Source organism: Onychostoma macrolepis, chromosome 10 (genome assembly GCF_012432095.1).
Source record: "Onychostoma macrolepis isolate SWU-2019 chromosome 10, ASM1243209v1, whole genome shotgun sequence".
Classification (NCBI taxonomy): Eukaryota; Metazoa; Chordata; class Actinopteri; order Cypriniformes; family Cyprinidae; genus Onychostoma; species Onychostoma macrolepis.
The window spans coordinates 3,582,363-3,604,448 of record NC_081164.1 but is presented as its reverse complement, the minus strand read 5'-3'; the positions used below and the strand labels follow the sequence as shown (position 1 = coordinate 3,604,448).

At 34.0% G+C, this 22,086-nt stretch overlaps 1 protein-coding gene across 4 annotated transcripts in view; it reads right to left on the bottom strand.

Annotated features, from left to right (window-relative positions):
• The window catches only part of LOC131548338 (ephrin type-A receptor 5), an 88,032-nt gene that overhangs the window by 42,050 nt on the left and 23,896 nt on the right, over positions 1–22,086 (bottom strand). For all 4 annotated transcript variants that reach the window (XM_058789579.1, XM_058789580.1, XM_058789582.1 and 1 more), the window contains exons 4-5: positions 4,946–5,101; positions 3,080–3,415 (exon numbers count right to left, since the gene is read on the bottom strand). In XM_058789579.1, the coding sequence (XP_058645562.1) occupies positions 3,080–3,415; positions 4,946–5,101 (492 nt within the window). The remainder of the gene's footprint in view (positions 1–3,079; positions 3,416–4,945; positions 5,102–22,086) is intronic.

Genomic DNA, 22,086 nt, shown 5'->3' with positions numbered 1-22,086 from the left:
TTCTCCCTAAATTAGAATGCAGCGGCTGTGTGTAAAGGTTGCAAAAAAAGGCCTGAGAGTTTAGGATAATGGATTACGCAAAGTGAAAATAAATGTTCTTAGCCTGACGGCACCTGCGCCTCTTATTGCGTTGCAGCACTGTGTGTCTGTAAGCTGGAGCAACTCTGCCATATTCCAATATTGATTTATAGGTCACTAGCAGGTTGAAGTTTTCATGCTGTTTAGCATTGCTTTGATTGTCGCAACATTCAATAATGACAATAAGAAACGGATTGACCAGTGCTACACAGCCAGTAGCATTTCATTTGATAGATTTCTGTAATCCAGAACCGTTATCTCTATAACTTAATAAAATAATAAAATGTATGTTTGTGTCGTAATTTAAGAAGGTATTTATGTAAAAATGATTATTAAACACATTGGCCAAAAAAATAAAAAATGATTGAATCATACAGGTGATTGTAACAATATGATTACAATGTTATTACTATGTTATTATCATACCAATCTTTGGTATGTAATTATATAAAACATTAGATTAAATATTATTATAGATTATATTATTATAGAGATACAAATCAAATATCATGAAAAGTCTCAGAATCCATCAAATGCACTTCTAATACTTAGTGATGTTTGTTTTCCCTCAAAAAATATGTAATTCCTGCCCAAATCTAAATCAAGTAAAAACAGTTTTACCAGAGACAATTAATTACAAACAATTAATTACAAAACAAACAAGCAAGCAAGTAAATAAATAAATAAATAGAATGCTACTTAATAAATTTACAGCTTTTGAATCAACCCATTCAAGTTTAATTCAGTGGTAATTTAGTATGATTTATATACTACTATAGTATTTAGTAATATTTTAAATAAGATTTTGTTATATTTTTAGTTTTAATCTTAGTTGAAGTCATTGTATGTGTTCTTGTCATTTTTTTTATTTCATATTTCTATTTTATATTTATTTTATTTATATATTTAGTATTAGTAGTAGTAGTAGTAGTAGAATAAATAATTTTGGTATGTCAATTTAAACTTATTTCAGTTAGTTGCCAAGGCCACATATCTACATCTCATTTAAGTTTTTCATCTAAAATAAAGTAAAAATAAGTATATTTTTCATCTAAAATGATTTATATAAAAATGGGTTATAATTTACTTTAAGGTGTCCTTGTTACAGTGAATTATACATATAAGTACTGAGTAATATTAATTGACTACATGTACTTACTATATGGTTTGGGTTAGGATTAGGGTTTGACTTAGGGTTACTTGCATGTAATTATGCATAAATTATTGTTATTATAATAGTAAGTACATGTAACGTGTAACAAGGGCACCTTAAAATAAAAGTGTTACCAAAAATGCTCTTGGTATTTGAAATAAAGCTGAAATAAAATTAAATTTCAGCTGGATTTCAGTTACCAAAATCATTTTTAATAATTTTAGTTTTAACAATAACAACACAACATTAATGATACTGTTATAAGGAAAACTATCTAATATGATTTCCATCTTCCATAAAAGTTGCCAGTGTAATATTTTAACCAATATATTAAGCCATGAACACAATGTACTGCATTGTAGGAATGCCCCAGAATGTGTTTGCTTTGAATACTGGCCTACAAAAGATCCTCAAACGGAGTTGTGCTTCAAACGAGGGAAGACAAAAGCAAGATAATGGAAAAGTGATTTTCAGTCAGTCGACACAGAGGAAGCCTGTATTCCCCCTCAATATTTCAATAGCCCATCACCTTCAGACAGTCAAGCACCTTTGTGAGCACATCTGGTCTCAGAACTCCAGCCAAACCTCTCGCTTAGCCTCCAGCCATCCAGTTCACATAAAACATGACCGCTACTCGACACATCGACCAAACGGATTATCCTGACCGCGCCGGCAGAGCGCTCAGCATTCACTGCAACCTACACTCACCTCACGCAAAACCCTTCATTTCAAAGAGGCCTTATCAACACTAACACTGCCACGATCCACACAACACACTCACACACATACACACACACACACACACGCACACATACACACACACACTCACTCACTCACTCACTCACTCACTCACACACACACTCTCACACACACACACACAGATGAGTCCCTACCCCCCGTCTCTGGCCAATCCCCAGCAATTACAGACCCTCTTTCAGATAAAGCAGATTACGCTTCAGTGTCCATTAGGGTCATCATTAGCTTAATGAAAAGTCAATAGCAGTCAGAAAAAGGTGCCACTGTATTGAAAAGGGTTTAGGGCCAGTTTACCCCCTCTTATTTATGTGACAAAGACGTCGCATGTCGACCACAAAAATTAATTCCATGAATTGACTGGTCAGAGGTTTTTTTTTTTTTTTTTACTGTTTTAAAGCCAACATGTAATACAATTTCACTTTATTAGAATTTTCCCTATTTAATTGTAGCATTATTATGCACATTATTCTAAATTAAAATGTTTGTTTTCATGAGCTTTTCTAAAATCTAATTACTTCCACCATCTCTGAAATGATTTTTCTTTTCTAATAATATGAACAAGGCCATGTGAGTGGGGAAAAATAACATTAACCAATATTATCATGCTGTAGAAAAGATAAACCACTTTCAATATTGTTTAATATCTCAACTATTTCTGCAAAAATAATGGTTCTTTATCGGCATCCAAATAACCTTTTTCCATTCTACAAAAACGTGGTTAGCGTGTACTGTTAAATGTACTGACAAACATTTATGATAAACTACAATATACTTAAATAAGAATACAATGTAATTATATAACATAATTTATATTTAAACTTGTATGTCTTTATTTAAATATATTTGTAATTACACATTTATTATGATGAAGCTGCATCTTTGTCCAATCAAAATGGATTTTTTTATATTATATTATAAAATATATAAATTATTATAATCAAGTACTTTACATGTGCTATAGTTTATTAGTCAACACATCAAAATAAGCGTACTATAAAATAAGTGTAAAACGATTATTAAAAGATAAGGATTAAAAATGTATTTGAAAGCATTTAAAATTTTTTTCAATTCCAGAGGGACGAATCTACTCACCGGCCTGGTTGGTGGTGACATTGAGCGAGACGTACTGCCTCAAAGGGACGGTTAACTCCGACACCCCGTTCACAGCCTCCACCTCAAAGGTGTAGTTGGTGTGAGCCAAGAGATCCATGACCATGACGGAGGTGTTCTTCAGTCCCGTCCGCTGAGGCAGATATCGCACATGACTTCCACACGGCTCGTACTGGCCTGAGTCCGTGCTGATCTTACTGCACACGATGTTGTATCGAACATCCTTCCGCCCGCCTGTCTCCTCCGGAGCGCTCCACTCCAAGAAGACACTGGTCTCGTTCACGTTGGAAATAGCGTTACGTGGGGCCGAAGGTGGCTCTGCAAGATAATAAAGTATCACGACCAAATTATAAATATTATACCAAAAAATATGGTATAACAGTACACTTAAAGAGACAGTTCAGCCAAAAATGAAAATTTGCTGTTAATTTTCTCATCCCAGGCCATCCAAGATGTTTTTTTGTTTTGTTTTGTTTTTTTTAAGTAGAGCAAAGATGATTTTTAGTTGAAACCATGGTCTTTGGTGGTTCATAAAATGCAAGTTAATGGCTACCAGCATTTCCAAAAAAGCTTATCAAGGAATACAAAATTAATACCCGTTGCTCCTGACTATATATTGAGGTCTTATGAAGCAAAACGATCGGTCTGTGCAAGAAACTGAACTTTATTTACAACATCAGGCAATGGGGTAATCCAATTATTTTCCGCAAACTGGTTCTTTCGGACAGTTTGTTTCAATTACTGGTTCGAATAACTGATTCACCCGTTCGTTTACATAATCACGCAATGACATAAATCACCCATTAATGATATGAAACATGGACATAGCTCATCAGTTTAACTGTTTCCTCAGTGCAGTGACTGTTGGAGGAACTGGATCACTGAATTAGCTGATAGTAGTATCATCATAGTATCTTATGCCATGGTCTGTCTGAATACTCGATTCTGATTGGCTGGCAGGTGTTGATTAAATTAGTTTAACTGCACAGGTAGTTCTGGGTCAGTTTAATCACTTTCTATATTAATGCGCTTCCTATAAACATTGGTAACCATAGTAACATACAGTTACAGTTGAATAGTGATACAGATGAAAATAACCGTCATTTTTATCGTTTCCGGTCAAATATTGCAGCACAAATATTATTAACATATTTAATATGTGAATGCTGGCAAATGACCATGGCATAAGCGGGATAATCAACGGCTAGCTGTGCATTAAATTATTTGAATGCACTTTGCGGAGGGAACTGCTGCGCGTCGGGTGGTTCTTCGCCTCCACGTCGTGCATTCAAATCGTTTAATGCACAGCTAGCTGTTGATTATCCCTTACATATACACTGGTATTTTGGCTCATTTCGAGTCGGGGTAACTGTCAGGCATCTGACAGTTAATTTTGATTCAGTAACTTGTAGATCTGTGCTGAACTGTTTTAGACGGTTCAGTCCGATTTGGTGAACTGGTTCATCTAGTTCACCAAAAAGAACCGGTTCAAAAGAATTTGGTTCAAATTATTAGTTTGTGAACCGGGCATCATTCCGCACCATTTGCCTGAGGCTCTGGATTACAGGTAATAAAGTTGTAAATAATGTTCAGTTTCTTGCATGGACCGATTGTTTCGCGTCATAAGATCTCAATATATCCTCAGGAGCCACAGGTATTAATTTTGTGTTTTTGACTCTCCAAGTGCTGGTTGCCTTGCATTTTATGAATTACCAAGGACCACAGTTTCAGCTAAAAAAATTGCTCTATTTAAAAAAAAAAATAATCTTGGATGGCCTGAAAGTGAGGAAAATGACAGCACATTTTAATTTCTGGGTGAACTATCCCTTTAATGGAAGCAGCTCTTACTTGTGCAGGCCATGTTGGCAGGGTCCGATTCGGTCCGGTAGTATCCCTGCTCACACTGACAGGAGGTGGAGGCCTCCACTTTGGTGAAACTTCTGGGAGGACATTTACTGCAGCTTTTGGTCTGAAGAGCTGATCGGTAAAAGCCTGGCTTGCACACTGCAGAGATATCAAGCACAATAGGGAGGTGATTACATTACTAATGCCATCGATCAGTGCCTTTGTACTGTTTGTTCAGAGCTGATGAGAAAATTTAGTCATTAAAGTCAAACATGCAACAACTTCATTAAGAGCAGGTGCTTATTTCAATAGAGAGCTGATGCTTTGAACACACAGGGTTTAATGAATAGCCTACTTTCTGTTCTTGGCTATCGACCCAAAATGAGTCTTTTACTGGATTTATAAATTATGGGAAACATTTCCTTTGTATAATGTTACTGAATTATTAATAATTAGCATCTGTTTATTTTAAATGTTAATCTCATTGATGTGCAAGGCAAACGGGTAGAAAGGAAATGTGTGCGTACAGAACTGTTCAAAAGTTTGGCGTTGGTTAGATTTTTTATTTTATTTTAGATTTTTATTTTTATTTTTATTTTTATTTTTTTTATCATTATATGAAAATGTAATTTTTTCCTGTTATGTAAAGCTGAATTTTCAGCATCATTCATTCAAACTCAGTGTAACATGCGAGTAATCTTTGTAACATTATGAATGTCTTTACTGCAACTTTTACTCAATTCAATGCATCTTTCCTGGACAAAGTATTAATTTAATTAAAACTGACCCAAACATTTATATTAGTGAATAGAGATGGTGAATAGCAGAATGCTCATGCTGCTCTTTTCCATGCAATGAAAGTGCATTGGGACTGGGGCTATCAAGCAAATGAAATGAAATAAAATAAAGTTTAATTCAATATTGCCGAAAGTCTTGCTCACTGAGATTCATCTGTGGAATCTTATTTGCAAATGGCAAATAAAAATGTATTATAACAGGTTTGGCATCAGTCAAAAAGGATTTGAGAGTTACTGTATGGTGGAAGGCAATTACTTCATTTTTAGTATGTTCATTAATTAAGCATGTGAGTGAGTGAGACTGTCATTTTGTCATTTTAGGAACTTTCTTCTTTCTTTTTATTCTTTTCTTCAGTGAAAGAGCAGTCTGAGCATTTTGCTAAACTAATCCAAATGGGTTCTGAATAGCATAAGGGTAAGTAAACAATAGCATAAGTTGCAATTTTTAGGTAAACTGTTCCTTTAAAACAATTTTATGTATAAATCTTCACCCATTCACTCATCAAACACCACACTCATCCAGCCTCTTACACAGCAACATTCCCAGAAAGCATGGAAACCACAATTTACAGTGTTACACCCACAAGTGGGACAAATGGATTCAGTATATTTGGTTTTTGCAATGCTTCTCCATTCAGGACAGGTGCTTATGCACAGCAGACACCCTGTCAGCGCAAAATACATTTAGATAATGTATTGTCATGAAGAGAGAGAGAGATAGATTATCAATGGCCTCGGCAGTCCAAAGTGCACACAAAGACATTAATTAAAGCCTCCCTGGTGTGCATTAAGAGGCAGACAGCAGAGGTGCGCTGTGAATTCAACCCAACTCTGAGCCACGGCGAGAACAAGCCAAGCTGAAAGAGGCAGCTAATGCAGAATAATATGATATATAATATCATTCAGCATTTAAGTATTATTAATGGGTCATATTCAGCACTTCTGTAGTATTTTATTAATTTCCCTGAAGTCCACTTTAGTGTAACAAAACAGTTGTAGTTTTGCTACTTCGCCTTAAAAGTCAACATGAAATCAAAAGTAAGCCTATTTACTTTTTAATACGCATTCCATCTTATTGTAAAATGATTTATCACTTCATTCCAAAGAGTGTTTATCTTCAAAGTTTTTCGATGAAAAAAATTAATAACCAACTGTGCCTCTTTTCTTTTTGGGTTGACGTCACCACCTGGCTCCATTCTGGTGTGTATCACTAATATACACTAATGTATCACACATATATATATATACACACATACTGTATATATTTGACAACCACTATATGGCCCGTTCACACCAACAGTGATTCCTATAAAGATAACTATAACAATAACTATATTAGTGTCCACAACAAACAGTAACATCCTGTTTAAAAGTCTAAAGTCGAGTGTATTCTAATCAGTTGTCAGTTTTTTTATTGTTCATAAGCTGTAAAAAAAAAAAATATATATATATATATATAATAATCCTGAAAGTGAACCATTAAGTTCCTCTGCATTGTTATTTTTATAGTTGTGATGTGGACTTGCCTATTCTCAGGAATTAGATTGATTTTTATAACTTTATAGTTATAGTTTTCATTATAATTATTCCTGTGCTCAATTCTCTCTTCATCTGTTGCCAGATCATGTGAACTAAAGCAGGGTAAAATTCTCTTATGACTTTCTCTTCTGCATGAGCAGCATATCCATCTTTTTTCAGAGTGGCAGTGCCGTGGCCTCCAGACGAGATTTGCTCAGCTGCAGCCGCCTGTCTGAGGCCGTGAATAGATCATCTTTGCCCCATTGGCAGTGTTTGGACCAGACCATCCTTACATGTGCTAAATGGATTGCTTGTTTTAAGTTAATATGGTGAAAAATTGTGTTTCACAGAAGAAACATATGCAGGTTTGTAGGTTGAGAAAACGAGAGAATTTTCATTTTTAGGTAACTGTCGCTTTAAATTCTCCTGTCAGACTTGGCCTCCTGTTGTTTTAGAGCGGTGCTAACAGGAATCGACTCTAAATTACACACAACTCTAAGTGACCTTGCAATTAGCATTAACCTGCGTCCTGCTGGAAAACACTAAAACATTCTAAAGCTCACAGTCTTATTATTATCTAAATGTCCATGAAAGGGCAAACACAGAGCGGCTACAGTTTTCCAACAGCATGAGTTTTAGTGAGATTATATGTCATTAAAAAAATATATGACATTTGTATGAAACAATATGTATTGAAAAGCATTATGCAAATAAATCTGAATTGAACTGAATTGAATATACTGTATGAGTGGCACTTGGTCACTGAGCATTGTGGAGAAAAAAAGCATACACAACTTTACATATTTTTATTTTATTTTATTTTTGATTATTTTTTTCTGACAGTCAAGACATTGTTATAAAATAATTTCAAATAAATGCTGTTAGTTTGAACTTTCATTTCATTAAAATAATTTGCAAAAAAAAATGCAATACTACTGTATATTTGATTAACGAAATGGATTGATTTGAATTGATTGCATTCAAAAATTAAAATATATTTGATGTAAACACACACACAGATAGATGGATGGATGGATGGATGGATAGATAGAGTTTAGACCAGCATTCAGCTTGTAGGTTCAGTGCGAAAAGGCCTTCGTTTAGACATTCTGTCATCTGACCATGATCCATTTAGATGCGATGACAAGCTGACAGATACAGATCACAAAATACATTTTTCCACTCTTCACTCAACTCCAAATAGCATAATCTTCGTAAACGACATGCGGCATTATGATCTAAAAGCCCATGTTAATGGAAACCAGACGAGTTTTGATTAAATAAAGCATTGGTGCTGGGCTGCACTAATGGAGCTTGTAGGAACCTTTGATTGCATTACACACAGAGCTGGTGATCATTCGATTCGGATACACGTGTCTTTATTAAATGAACAGCCCAGGCGACAAGATTATTCAACAGTTTATCTGCATAATGAAGTCACAAGACAAGTATATATTTGTTCTGACATGCCCGACTCATACCAGTGTAGAACGGATATTTAAAAATATCTAAAAATGCATTTTTCATGAAATTGTTTCATGAACCGTGCAGATGCCTCCTTGAAGATTAGAGAAAAAAAAAATGCATTATGTTTACAAAAGTGCTTGAAGCTATAATCCAATAGCTCCAAAAGGATGGATTTGGAAGTCTTATTTTATGTATTTATTTATTTTCCAAAGACCTTTTCCCTTTGCAAACCTTACTGTGCTTTTTTATTTTTTTTTTTTTTTTTTTTAAGTCAGTCACCGAATCTCTTGTCATGCAACATTAGACTAGGAAACACAATGCTGAAATCTTTCATCACAAGACCAAGTGGCATTTTTTTTGGCTGATTTGATTGTACTTATTGATTTAGCATACTGTAGATGTCTAGCACTGAAAGCATTTGGATGTCTTTGTATTGATTTGTAAACTGAATAGAATTCTTTTAGTTCACCATGGCTTTATTGATTTGATTTATTTATTTTTTGACAAGCCTGTTAACAGCGGTGAGAAAATAACAAAGCAGAAATTAAAACATTCCCAGATGAAACTCGGGACAACAGAAACATTATACGGTCGATTATATAACATCAGAATTAAAAGAATGAAACTGGGTCATAGACAGGCATTATATGAGCATCGCCATTTTAGCATTAGATATGAGAAACGTATTGTAAGGCTTAGATAATGTTATCACTTTTTAATGGGTGTGTTTTTCTGCTTTTCTCTATGATTGCAGTCAGAGCCTTGGCATTTTTTGTAAAAAAATAAAATAAAATAAATTGTATAAGTTTGTATTTTCTAAATGTATAAGTTTTACCAGCCTTGAAAGAGGCAGCAAAAACCCAAATTCTGATTGTGATATAATTTCTGCCATGCTGTACTGAATGGCCATTGAGAGTCTGTTTTATGATGAGCTCTCTTGATATGACCCAGACCCACACACACGCACGTCTGATAGCCAGCCGCTCTGTTTATCACCTCTCAATGGCTCAGTCTTTTGTGAGACCTGCTCACAAGCTCGATTCATCACTGTCACCAGGCTCTTTAAATGCTGACACACACACACACACACACACACACACACATGCGCGCGCACGCTCTTATCGCTCTTCAGCTGGGTGGTAACTCAATCATCACCTCTGTGTCTCTCCAACACAAGAGAGCCGAAGATGTCACAGCAAATCTGTGTTTTGCCTGTGAAACGAGAAAAATGACTTCATTGTTGTCATTCGTTCACTTATTAACTGAGCTGACAATGACAGCAGAACCGTGAGCAATTTTTGTTTTATGTCTGAGAACTTTGTTCAAATTTGCATTTAAAATACAGCCGTCGATCAATTAAACATTTGAATCAAATTAAGCATATTATGTTAACACTGTATCAGTATTTGTAATGGAAAAAGTTACTTACTTTTTATGTATGTATGTATTTATTTATTTTCTAAAAAATATAAAATAATTATTAATTTAATGTGTTCAATTGACTGCTCTATGTAAACCAGCAGCAAAACAAAACTTCCACCATGTTCATTCATTCATTCATTCATTCAACAATAAATAAATACATCCATCCATCCATGCATGCATGCATACATACATACATACATTAATACATACATACATAAACAGACAGACAAATAAATAAATACTCTAAACACTGAATATGGCACAATAACAATAAATTAAAACATATTTGATGATATATAGAGTAAATATGTTTCTGTGGAATAGATTGTTGTTATTTTAATATCACTGATATCATTGAATATATTGGACAAGATTTATATTTTTTAATATAGTTTTATTATTATTATTATTGTTGTTGTTGTTGTTGTTGATGATGATGATGGTGATATTGTTGTTATTGTTATTATTATTATTATGATTATCAGCATTTCAGTTTTAGTTATTCTAGTAATGAAAATGAGAAATTTTACCTTGGCAGCTAGCTGAAATAAAATAGGTTTTAAGCTTTAACAAGCTGTACTTTTAAAAACCACACTATATGGTATAATAATAATAATAACAATACTAATAATAACATAGTTATATATATATATATATATATATATATATATATATATATTAATTTTAAGTAACAATAACATTTTATATGTAACTACATAGTAACTACATATATAACAATGGTTGCCCCAATGAGACACAGTTGACTGAAAAAAATAAGTGCAGCAGGCACATTTAATCTAATGCACATCCATCCATCCACTTACTGACTTACTTACATACTTCCGCATATTTCAAAACAACATCACACCACATCTAACCCAAGCAACAACCCACCAAACAACGACAGACGCTAAATATTATCTCACAATCCCTTCAAGCAAAACGTTGGCTATGAAATGCGGAAATCACTCTGGTGCACTTTGGCCTTGACTTGAATGTGATGTGATTTGGACATGCTCGACTGCAGCGTCTCATTGATGATTCAGGGATGATCACTGCTCACTCTGGAGGGAGTCTAGCCAAAGTCATAATGTGCTGTGCACAAGGCTAATAGGTAATTAATATGCAGCAAACAGTGGTGGGCCTGGCAATTAACGAGCTGCAAGGATCTCAATATGTGCGCCTTTAATAGAGAGACATTCTGAGACAAGATCTGTTGATTAATAAGCTTTTATATTTACCAGAGTAAAAAAGTGTTTCAAACAAGCGTTGATAGCAGATATGTCCAATAATTAAAACAAACCATGATGCTCGCTATAAGAGGCAGAGTAGGTTAACGGAAACTAATTGGCTGGAGAACATTATGATGAAAGTAGTTTATAAATGCCCTGACAAATAGATTTGATGCTAATTAGAACAAGAAGTGAGTATTTGACATGCATTTAATAAAGGGCATATTGAGTTACATGTTAGAATAGAATAGTCTGTTGCTTAATTGTATGTACTTTAGGGTTGTGGCAATAGACGATAGTATAGTGCATCGACAACAGTTAGAGCCTGTGGCTGATGCCACTGATGATAGCAAGACGACGACGATTATTATTATTATTATTATCAGGCTAGTAATGCTATATAATTAATTTTAGGGCTTATTTGTTTCATTATATTTATTTTTCCATGTTGCACATTATAACCAATCATGCACAATTCCGTTGAGTTTATGAAAGCAAAGACCAATCAGAGGCTTTCCGATGAGTCATCGCTGAAACAGCGGAGTTTTGTTGTTTATTGCACGTGCTCGCTGACTGAATTCAGCTCTCTGGCAAATTATCTCAACAAAGTGCAGATGTACGTGTGATGTAAGTATAAGAGATTTATTCATCATACAGTGTAGATAGCTTCACTGATTATAATGGGAGTGTTTTTTTATTGTGGATAAACTTGCGCTAGACTGAAGTCAGTGATTACGTTCTTTGGTAATGTATATGTTCTTTGCTTGTTTTCTGTAGCTGCTGTTTGAATAACTGAGGGAATGTAAGCATTCTAATTAGTAACTTACAATGTTTCTATTAAATTGTTTTCATGTTAAATACAAATTCAGTCATATTAAAAACATTAAGCTGCTTTTAGCCCTACGCTGGACTTGATTCACTTTCCGGCAATGAAACAAAGTAAATAATGAAATTAATTAGCACGACAATATTGTGTATCGCAATCTCACAGGCTGACGATAGGACGATAAGACAACTGATTCTATTGCAAAACCAATGTACAAGAAATTCAACAGAAGAAAGTGTGTGTGTATATATATATATATATATATATATATATATATATATACACACACACACACATGGTCAGAATTGTTGGTACCCTTGGTAAGTATGATCAAAGAAGGCTGTGAAAATAAATGTGCATTGTTAATCCTTTTGATCTTTTGTTTTTAAAAAAATCACAAAAAGCTAAGCTTTTGTTGGAGAATAATCATTTAAAATGGGGGGAAATATAATTATGCAATAAATGTTTTTTTTTTTTTTTTCGTTTCTCAAATACATGTTGGACACAATTACTGGTACCCCTAGAAATTCTTATGAGTAAAATATATCTGAAATACATTCCCATTCATATTCACATTTTGAGCACTCCAGGGTGATTATGAACATGAAATTATCCAGCCATGGCTTCCTGTTCCACATAAATATAAATAGGAGGGAAAACAAATTCCAAATTAATCATCCATCACAATGAGAAAAAAACAAATAATATATTTCTGATGTGCAGCAAAAGATAATTGAGCTTCACAAATTAGAAAGTGGCTTTAAGAAAAGAGCTAGAGCAGTGAAAATTCCCATTTCCACCATCAGGGCAATAATTAAGAAGTTCCAATTAAGAAAATGTTACAAATCTGCCTGGAAGAGGACGTGTGTCTATATCGTCCTAATGCACGGTGAGGAGGAGAGTTTGAGAGGCCAAAGACTCTCCAAGGACCACAGCTGGACAATTGCAGAAAATAGCTGAAAACCTTAAAAAAATTATCAAACAGCACCCACATCACCACATGTTGTTTGGGAGGGTTTCAAGAAAAAAATCAAGAAAAGAAAATGCTTTCACTAAAAAACAATCTCCAGCATATTCAGTTATCAGACACGACTGGAACTTCAAATGGGACTGGCTTCTATGGTCAGATGAAACTGAAAATGTAGCTTTTTAGCAGCAAACACTCCAGATGGGTTTAAAGTACCCCATGTGTACAATGAAATATACTGCTGTATTTTTGATGTTGTGGGCCTATATTTCTGCTGGAGGTCCTGGACATCTTGTTTAGTCACATGGCATCATGGATTCTATCAAATACCAACAGATAAAAAAATCAATAAGTCACTGACTCTGTTAGAAATCTTATAATGGGCCATGTTTGGATTTTCCAACCGTACAATAATCCAAACACAAACCTCAAAAACAACACAAAAATGGGTCACTGAGCACAAAACTAAGCTTCTGCTGGCCATTCCAGTCCTCTGACATGAACCCTGTAGAAAATGAGTGAACTGAAGAGAAGAAGCACCAACATGGAGCTGGGAATCTAAAGGGTCTGGAGTGATTCTGGATGAAGGAATGGTCTCTGATCTCTTGTCAGGTGTTCTCTAACCTCATCAGGCATTATAGGAGAAAAGCTAGAGCTGTTAAACTGGCAAATGAAGGTTAAAAAAGTATTGAATAAAAGGGTACCGTTAATTGTGTCCAATGTGTATTAGAGGAAAATATATCTATCTATCTATCTATCTATCTATCTATCTATCTATCTATCTATCTATCTATCTATCTATCTATCTATCTATCTATCTATATATCTATCTATCTATCTATCTATATCTATATATATGTGTGTGTGTGTGTGTGTGTGTGCATATTTCTACGTCTGTTGAAATATGCTTAAAATGTAACTGCTGAATTTATTGACAAACATGCAAGGTAAACTAAAATATACTTTAATGTCATTTCTATTGAAACTTATATGTTATGTGTTTAAATATATTTGTAATTATACATTTGCCATGCATTTAAATATAGTAACTTTGAATAAAATAATATAATAAAAATTTGATTCAATAACATATTATAGCATGTTAGCTTTAGTATATTAATCAAAATGTCAAAATAATTGTAAAGTATAACAAATCAACAATTTAAAATTTACTTTAAAATAAACCCTTCAATTTGACATAACGAAGTGGACTTTTTAAAAGTGTACTTAAATGTGATAAGAAATATAGTCAGGAAAGTTCTCTTTAAGTATATTTTTTTCCTATTATTTTATTAATATATTATACTTTTTTTTCATTAGGCGACTTTTAATAACAAAATACAGTGCAGCCACTGAAAACTAACTGATGAATGAATGAACAGAGGCGGAAAGAGTATGAAAAGTACCATTACATTAATGAAATTTTACTTAAGTACAAGTAAAAGTACCAGACTAAAAATCTAATCAAGTAAAAGTTAAAAGTAAAAAGTAGCTCATTTAAAAATTAAAAATTACTTATTTATATTTTAACAGTGGGAGAGACGCAAAAATGGGATAGGCCAAGGGTGTCAAACTCAGTTCCTGGAGGGCCACAGCCCTGCACAGTTTCGATATAACCCTAATTAAACACATCTGATCCAGTTAATATAATCATTAAGGCTTATTTGAAAACGACATGGTATGTGTGTTGGAGCAGGGTTGGAACTAAACTCTGCAGGGCTGCAGCCCTCCAGGAACTGAGTTTGACACCCCTGGGATAAGCCTATAAATCTCAAACTAGTTGTTTTTAATTAAAGGATTCAGTTATTTAAAATAATAAGACATTTGGGCTGTTACCAGGCAAATTAAATCAGTATCAACAAAATTAATCTTTGCAGTGCAGAGGAAATACAGATGCTTCATCTGAAGTGGCATAGATGTACACACTGTTTAATGCAGGACATGAATGCATATAACCTGCAGAAATAATGTTTTGATATATAAGACATAAAATGCTGAATACTCATATTTGAAATTATAAAAACAAAACAAAAAAACAAGATACTTTAAATGAGAAATTAAAACCGCCAGTAGGTGTCAGCAAGTCACTGTTAATAAGTGAGTCATTGTGATTGAACTAAATAATTTAAACGGTTGATTCATTCAGGAACGAAACACCTCATTGCTCAGAGATGCAAAACTGTGCTATGGTGGCTGTGTTTGGAATTATTTATGTTGTTGAAATAGAGCAAAACAGGCAACATGGTGTCTAAAGTGCAAGTCTCTTAATTAACTTCTTGTTTATTGAACTGTTGTAAAAAACATATCTATATGTAATCATGCAAATTTTGGAGAAAAAAAAAACTCTTTGTGTGATATTTTACTATATGAAATATAAATATATACATTTTCTGCCCCTATATCTTCAATTTTGTGATCATCCTAAATGCATTTTAACATTTAGACTGAATCACGCAGTGAAAGAACGCACTCTAAATGCGCACGCGCACTAGTCTAAGACTTCACGGCACTCTGTAGGAGTGTTTTGTTTGTTTGGGTTTTTTTTGCAAAATACTGATAATGTCGAATCGCACATCATTAAAACAACAATTACAATATCATCGCAGACGATATATATCGCACACCCTGCGCCACTGTCTTTTTGGATAATTTGTGCAAATCCTTTTGCTAAACTGTCAAAGCTTCATTTTAACCATTGTTTAAAATGTAGCGAAGTAAAATACTTTAAACTAAATATGCTTGAGTAAAAGTAGAATTACAGATTTTAAAAATTACTTTAAAAAGTAGAAGTACACAAAAAGCTACTCAATTACAGTAACACGAGTAAATGTGATTCGTTACTTTCCACCTCTGTGAATTAATTCATATTATAACCTAGCTATTTTCAGTCAAAAATCCTCAAGAATCAGAGTTGAAAAGGAAATGTTCTCACAATTTTCTGGCAAGATTCTTTCAAAGTTATGAACAAACGTTCTTAAGTAACTTTAATAGAATGTTTCTTCAAAGTTATCTAGTCTTTAATACAGTTCTCAAAAAAAAAAAAGAAAAAACGACATTCATGGAATGATTTTCTTCTTAACGTTTTGAAATGTTGGACGTTTAAGAACATTGAGAGAACATTCAAAACTAATGTTCTTGCAATGTTTGTAAAATTATCAAATATAATGTTCCCTTAACATTTGTATAGCTAAAAAAAAAAAAAAAAAAAACTTTTAAATCATTAAAAAAGGGCCTTTTGAATGTTTAGAGAACATTCAGGAAATAAATAAATAAATAAAACTTTTTTTTTTTTTTTTTTTATTACTTACTGAGGAACATTACCAAAAATTTATTAGAACATATTTTAGTTAAAAACTGAATTGATCAGAACAGTTATTGACTATTTTGACTAATTGGAATCTGAGCCAGAATCACTAAATTCCTTAAGATTTCCATCTCTAGCTGAAATCTATGCTAACATCAGTATGTCATTCAAAAACCAGTCAGAAAACATAAACTTGCTTTTCCAAGAATGCATTTTAAAACAGAAAGAGACAGTGAAGTAAAGCGTAACAATGGTACCCCAGATGGCTATTGAGCGCCTCCAATAAACATCCTTTTCCTGTGTTTAACGTCCTGTGAGTAAACGCCACTATAAACCAATACATTCAAATCACAATAAGCAAACATGTGATTGGCGGCTGCTAGTGTTGGTCTTTGTGCTCGGCTATTGTGGAGGCCAAACTTGTGTATTTTTCCTCAATGCTGTGTTTGAATAGCGGGCCGGACTGAAGCTGATTTATGGCATAGCAAATCTGCTATCTAAATTCCATTATGTCAATGACATCGAGTTGGACGCCTGCTAATACTCACAGCATGTCATCTCTAGCTGATGCCCGCTATAGGCAGGCCTGAAAACGCATCAGAAATGCCATTGTTGGGTTTTGTCATTCATTGTGAGATATGAAAAGCGCTTAGATGGGATGTAATGCTACACTATTTACTGCACAAAAATGAGAAAAATCAATTAGATTCTCTCCATTTTTGGTGCAAACTGGTTCAAACGAAGCCCTGCCATAATCCACCAAATTATAGATCATAAAATAATCAGTCTGAGGGTTCATTTTGCATTCCATCAAACTCAGATATCCAGAATTGACTGCTTCTTTCTGAATATGACAACAAGGGAACATCGTATGATCTTAGACTTACAGTTTAGAAACGTCAAATTATGAAAATCTCAAAAACAGGTGTTTGAAATCACACTACACTGCAGTTTAGTTGACTGTTTAAGCAAATAGCATCAATTAATAAGTCAAAGTTCCCACATTTACATGACAGTAAAACCTGTTTAGCAGATGTTTGCAGATAAAGGCGTGGAAAACACGGTAAATGATTTCCTCTGAAACAAATGCCAGCATTGCCGTTTGTTTATATGTCATCTTCTGATGAATATCCCATATCTGACTAGAATGAAACGCAGGATAAGGATCATGCATGTTGACATCTACAGTGTTTAGCCAGTAAAAGCTAAAATGTCAATGTTTCACCAATATTTTGATGATTTAACAGCTTTTGATTCAGGTTTTCATTGTTCATTTTGATAAAATACCCCAAAAACATATTCAAAAGCAGCGATTAGCATTCAGAAACTGTGGAGTGCTGCTTGTAAAAGGAATAAAGGAATTGTGTGCAGGTGCTGCAGGTATTGAAAGGGAATATAATAGGGACAAAAAAATTGACATAATTATGCATAATTGCAACATTTCTGTCATTTTATCTAATTCAGTTATTCTCAAATGGTGGGTCGCCACCACAAAAAAAACTATTCTGATCAAGAACAGCAGGAAGAGAGAGAGAGAGAGAGAGAGAGAGAGAGAGATAAATAAAATAAAACTGTGCTAAATACAAATAATAACATGCAGCTAATTTTACAATATATAATTATGCAAAGTGAACAAAGCCTTATCAGCTTTTCAAAGGGAAGAGAAAATATCTTCCATCTATCTATCTATCTATCTATCTATCTATCTATCTATCTATCTATCTATCCATCTATCTATCCATCTATCCATCTATCTATTTTGGATTGGCATTGGCACAAATTAATTTGTCGCTTGATATTAAAACAAATGTTTAAACAGTTTTTGACCCTGTGTTTGTTCGATGCATTCTCTGAATCAGCACTTTTGTAAATGTCATGTTTTATAATTCATAATTTCATAATTCTGCATATTGCATTAAAATTAGCCATATAAATGGTTAAAAGTAATGTTAAAAATCTAATTTTGGTAATGGGTTGAGTCATAAAGCAAGTTAATAAACCTGAAAGTAAATAAATAACTAAATAAATGAATAACTAACTAAATAAATAAATATTGTAATTTAATAAAATAAAACAAATGTATACAAATATTATGTTAAATAAATAAATACATATTATATTTTAATCTAATAAAGCAAATGTATAAAATATTATGTTAAATAACAACAACAACAACAATACTAATAATAATAATAATAACAACAAATATCCTGGTGATGTTATTGAAAAAAAATATATAACAAAAGTCATTGAAACATGTACGGGTATGTAAACAGCGATAGCTTCTCAGTGTGTTTGAATGAGGCAAAACATATGCTTGATTTGCATTTGACTGCAACTCCAAAATAACCTCCAAAGACCTTGCATTTCTTTAGTGTCAATGCAGACCTAGTTTGCTCAAGAACAACCTACATACCACACTTCAGTCTGCTCAGATCAATGTTCACCCATATAATCACATCAGAAACGCTTATCCCACACACAACTGCCATCTAAAAATAATACGAATCAAACCAGGGACATGTTAGACATGTCTGACCTGTGAAAAACCTGCAACTGTGAAACTCTGCGTCGACTAACAAGATTGTGAAGTGACTGCAGAATGGTGGTGTGCAGGAGGAAATGCTGAATTAAACACAACCCGGGCGGCTTCTCGCACAGCAGTGAGTGTGGATGGCTCAGGCTGTGTCATTTTCACTTGTGTGTGTGAAGCTGGGCTTCTTTCGCCAGCGGGGCCCACAGACGGGGTGAGAAGACTTTCTGGATGAAGCTGTCATTTCCTGACTCTCAAGAAGAGCCGACGTACCGCTTTCAGAACGACATCTCTGCACTGCAGTCTGCAGCAGTGGGTGAAATCACAGGTAGAACGGCTTACAAATGAGCCCATAAAAAATCCTATTAAATTCTCATACTGAAGGCACAGGAAAATGTAGTCAATCACTATAAAATTACCATCCTACTGAAGCAGCAAGCCGTTTACGAACAGTGCATTGAAATAAATCAATCACTAATTCGGTTTCTATACTTCTATGATATTACATGCCACAAATGATTGTGAAATTGTCAGCTGATATGAAAAATACGAAGAATAATTCATGCAAAATAGAAAATTTTGTTATGATTTACTTGCCACGAGGTCATTTAAAACACACATATGACTTACTTCCCTTCATAAAACACAAAAGACGTTTAGCAGAATGTTCATGCTGCTCTTTTCCATTTGACAAAAATATACATATAAAATGACCCAAGGCTGTCAAGCTCTAAAAAGGATTAAAAGAAAATAGATAAATAAAGTGATAAAAAGGCCTTATCCTTATCTACTAAATATTATTCAATGCATACTCTCTGAATACGTTTTGAAGAATATTCACACTACAGAACATTCACACTGCATACAAGGACAGTTTATATTGATTATGGCTTTCAAGTTAAAATACTTAACAGTGCATATTGACATATAATCAAATTTGCAATATGGCTTATTGTGATTATCAAAACGCAAAGACTGTGATTTAATTAAACACATGCACTGCATGTTAAACTAAACATTTAATTAAAATTAATTAAAACAACATTGAAATTAAATTAATGCTAAACATTTGAAAATGAAGTGATTAAGTAAATATTATTACTATTAATATACTATTAAATTATTATTAACTTTATTAAATTCTCAAGCAGTGTTATTACAAAAACAGTAGCCTAATATGTATCTGATATAATTTTATATTATTATGTAACATTGTTTTTTTTTATATAATAATCACAATACAATTCACAATAATGATATTTATTTTATTGCCATATTGAATAAGTTATAAAACAATGTGGCCTATGATAAGTGGAAAATTATTTTATTAAAGGTAAAAGTATTTTATTTTATGATGATAAGAGTGCCTCCAACTAAGTCATATTTTATTCTAAACTCTCTCTCTCGCTCTCTCTCTCTCTCTCTCTCTCTCTCTATATATATATATATATATATATATATATATATATATATATTTCAAATTCCTTTGTGTTATATGCATTTGGAACAATATGTGGAGTAAATTTTCATTTTTGGGTAAACTATTCCTTTAAAAATCTGTAACAACTTATTAATAAGTTTTCTTTTTGCCAGACACACAGTGGAAATAACACCCTCCACATTTCACTAAAACCCAGCCAGTTCTTGTCTCCTGATGCTGTTAGCATGATGTGCTATCTTTATATCTTTGTTTTTGGTACATTTCCACAGTAGCTCAGTCCCTTGGTATGTAGCGAGTGACCGGATTGAGTTTGACATCTGCAGCAGTAACGGCTGACAGGAATGAAAATAGAGGGAGATCATTGGAGATCCAGCTCTTTCAGAAAGCTTCCGGCCCGGAGAGCCGACTCTATCCCACAGAGAGCCGAACGCCGTCCCATCCACACTCCTGTACTTCACTCACACCTCCACAGGCCTGGCAGGGCAGTCTTTGTCAATTAGTTTGTTATGTCCACCGCTGTTCATTTGTATGAGACATGCACTGGCAAATGATGGTGCAAATTATATGAATTCTCAGTTCAGCCGTGTGATATGGCTACATCGAGACAGCAGATTCCTTTCCCTTCCATCTCCATTGCTTTATTAATCTTTTGTCTGACATGCATTGAGGATTTAAAGAGGACATGGAAATATTACATTACATCAAGACTCTGTATTTAATCTAAATACTTTGTTGGTCTAGGTATATATTTATCAGAATCTATTGGAATTTAATTAATATTATTTAAGTTCAAACATAGTGGGTTTTATTACAACCCGAATTCTGGAAATGTTGGGACAAATTTAAATTTGAATAAAGAGAAAACTAAAAGACTTTCAAATCACATGAGCCAATATTTTATTCACAATAGGACATAGATAACATAACAAATGTTTAAACGGAGAAATGTTACTTTTATCCACTAAATGAGCTCATTTCAAATTTGATGCCTGCTACAGTTCTCAAGAAAGCTGGCATGGAGGCAACAAAGGGCTGAAAAAGCAAGACATTTTGAGAAGATTCAGCTGGGAGAACATCTAGCAAATAATTAAGTTAATTGCCATCAGGTAATATGTAATATGTAATATGATTAGCTATAAAAGGGATGTCTTAGAGTGCACAGTGCATAACATTATCAAAAGTTTAAGAGAAACTGGAGAAATCTCTGTGCGTAAGGGACAAGGCCGAAGATCTTTGTTGGATGCCCGTGGTCTTCGGGCCCTCAGACGACACTGCTGACATTACTAAATAGGCCCAGGAATACTTCCAGAAGCCACTGTCGGTAAACACAATCCACCCTGCCATTTGCAGATGCCAACTAAAGCTCTATCGTGCAAAAAGGAAGCCATATGTGAACATGGTCCAGAAGCGCCGTCATGTCCTGTGGGCCAAGGCTAATTTAAAATGGACTGGTTCAAAGTGGAAAAGTGTTCTATGGTCACACGAGTTCAGATTTGACATTTTTGTTGGAAATCACGGACGCCGTGTCCTCTGGACTAAAGAGGAGGGAGATCTTCCAGCGTGTTATCAGCGTTTAGCTCAAAAGCCAGCATCTCTGATGGTATGGGGGTGCATAAGTGCATACGGTATGGGCA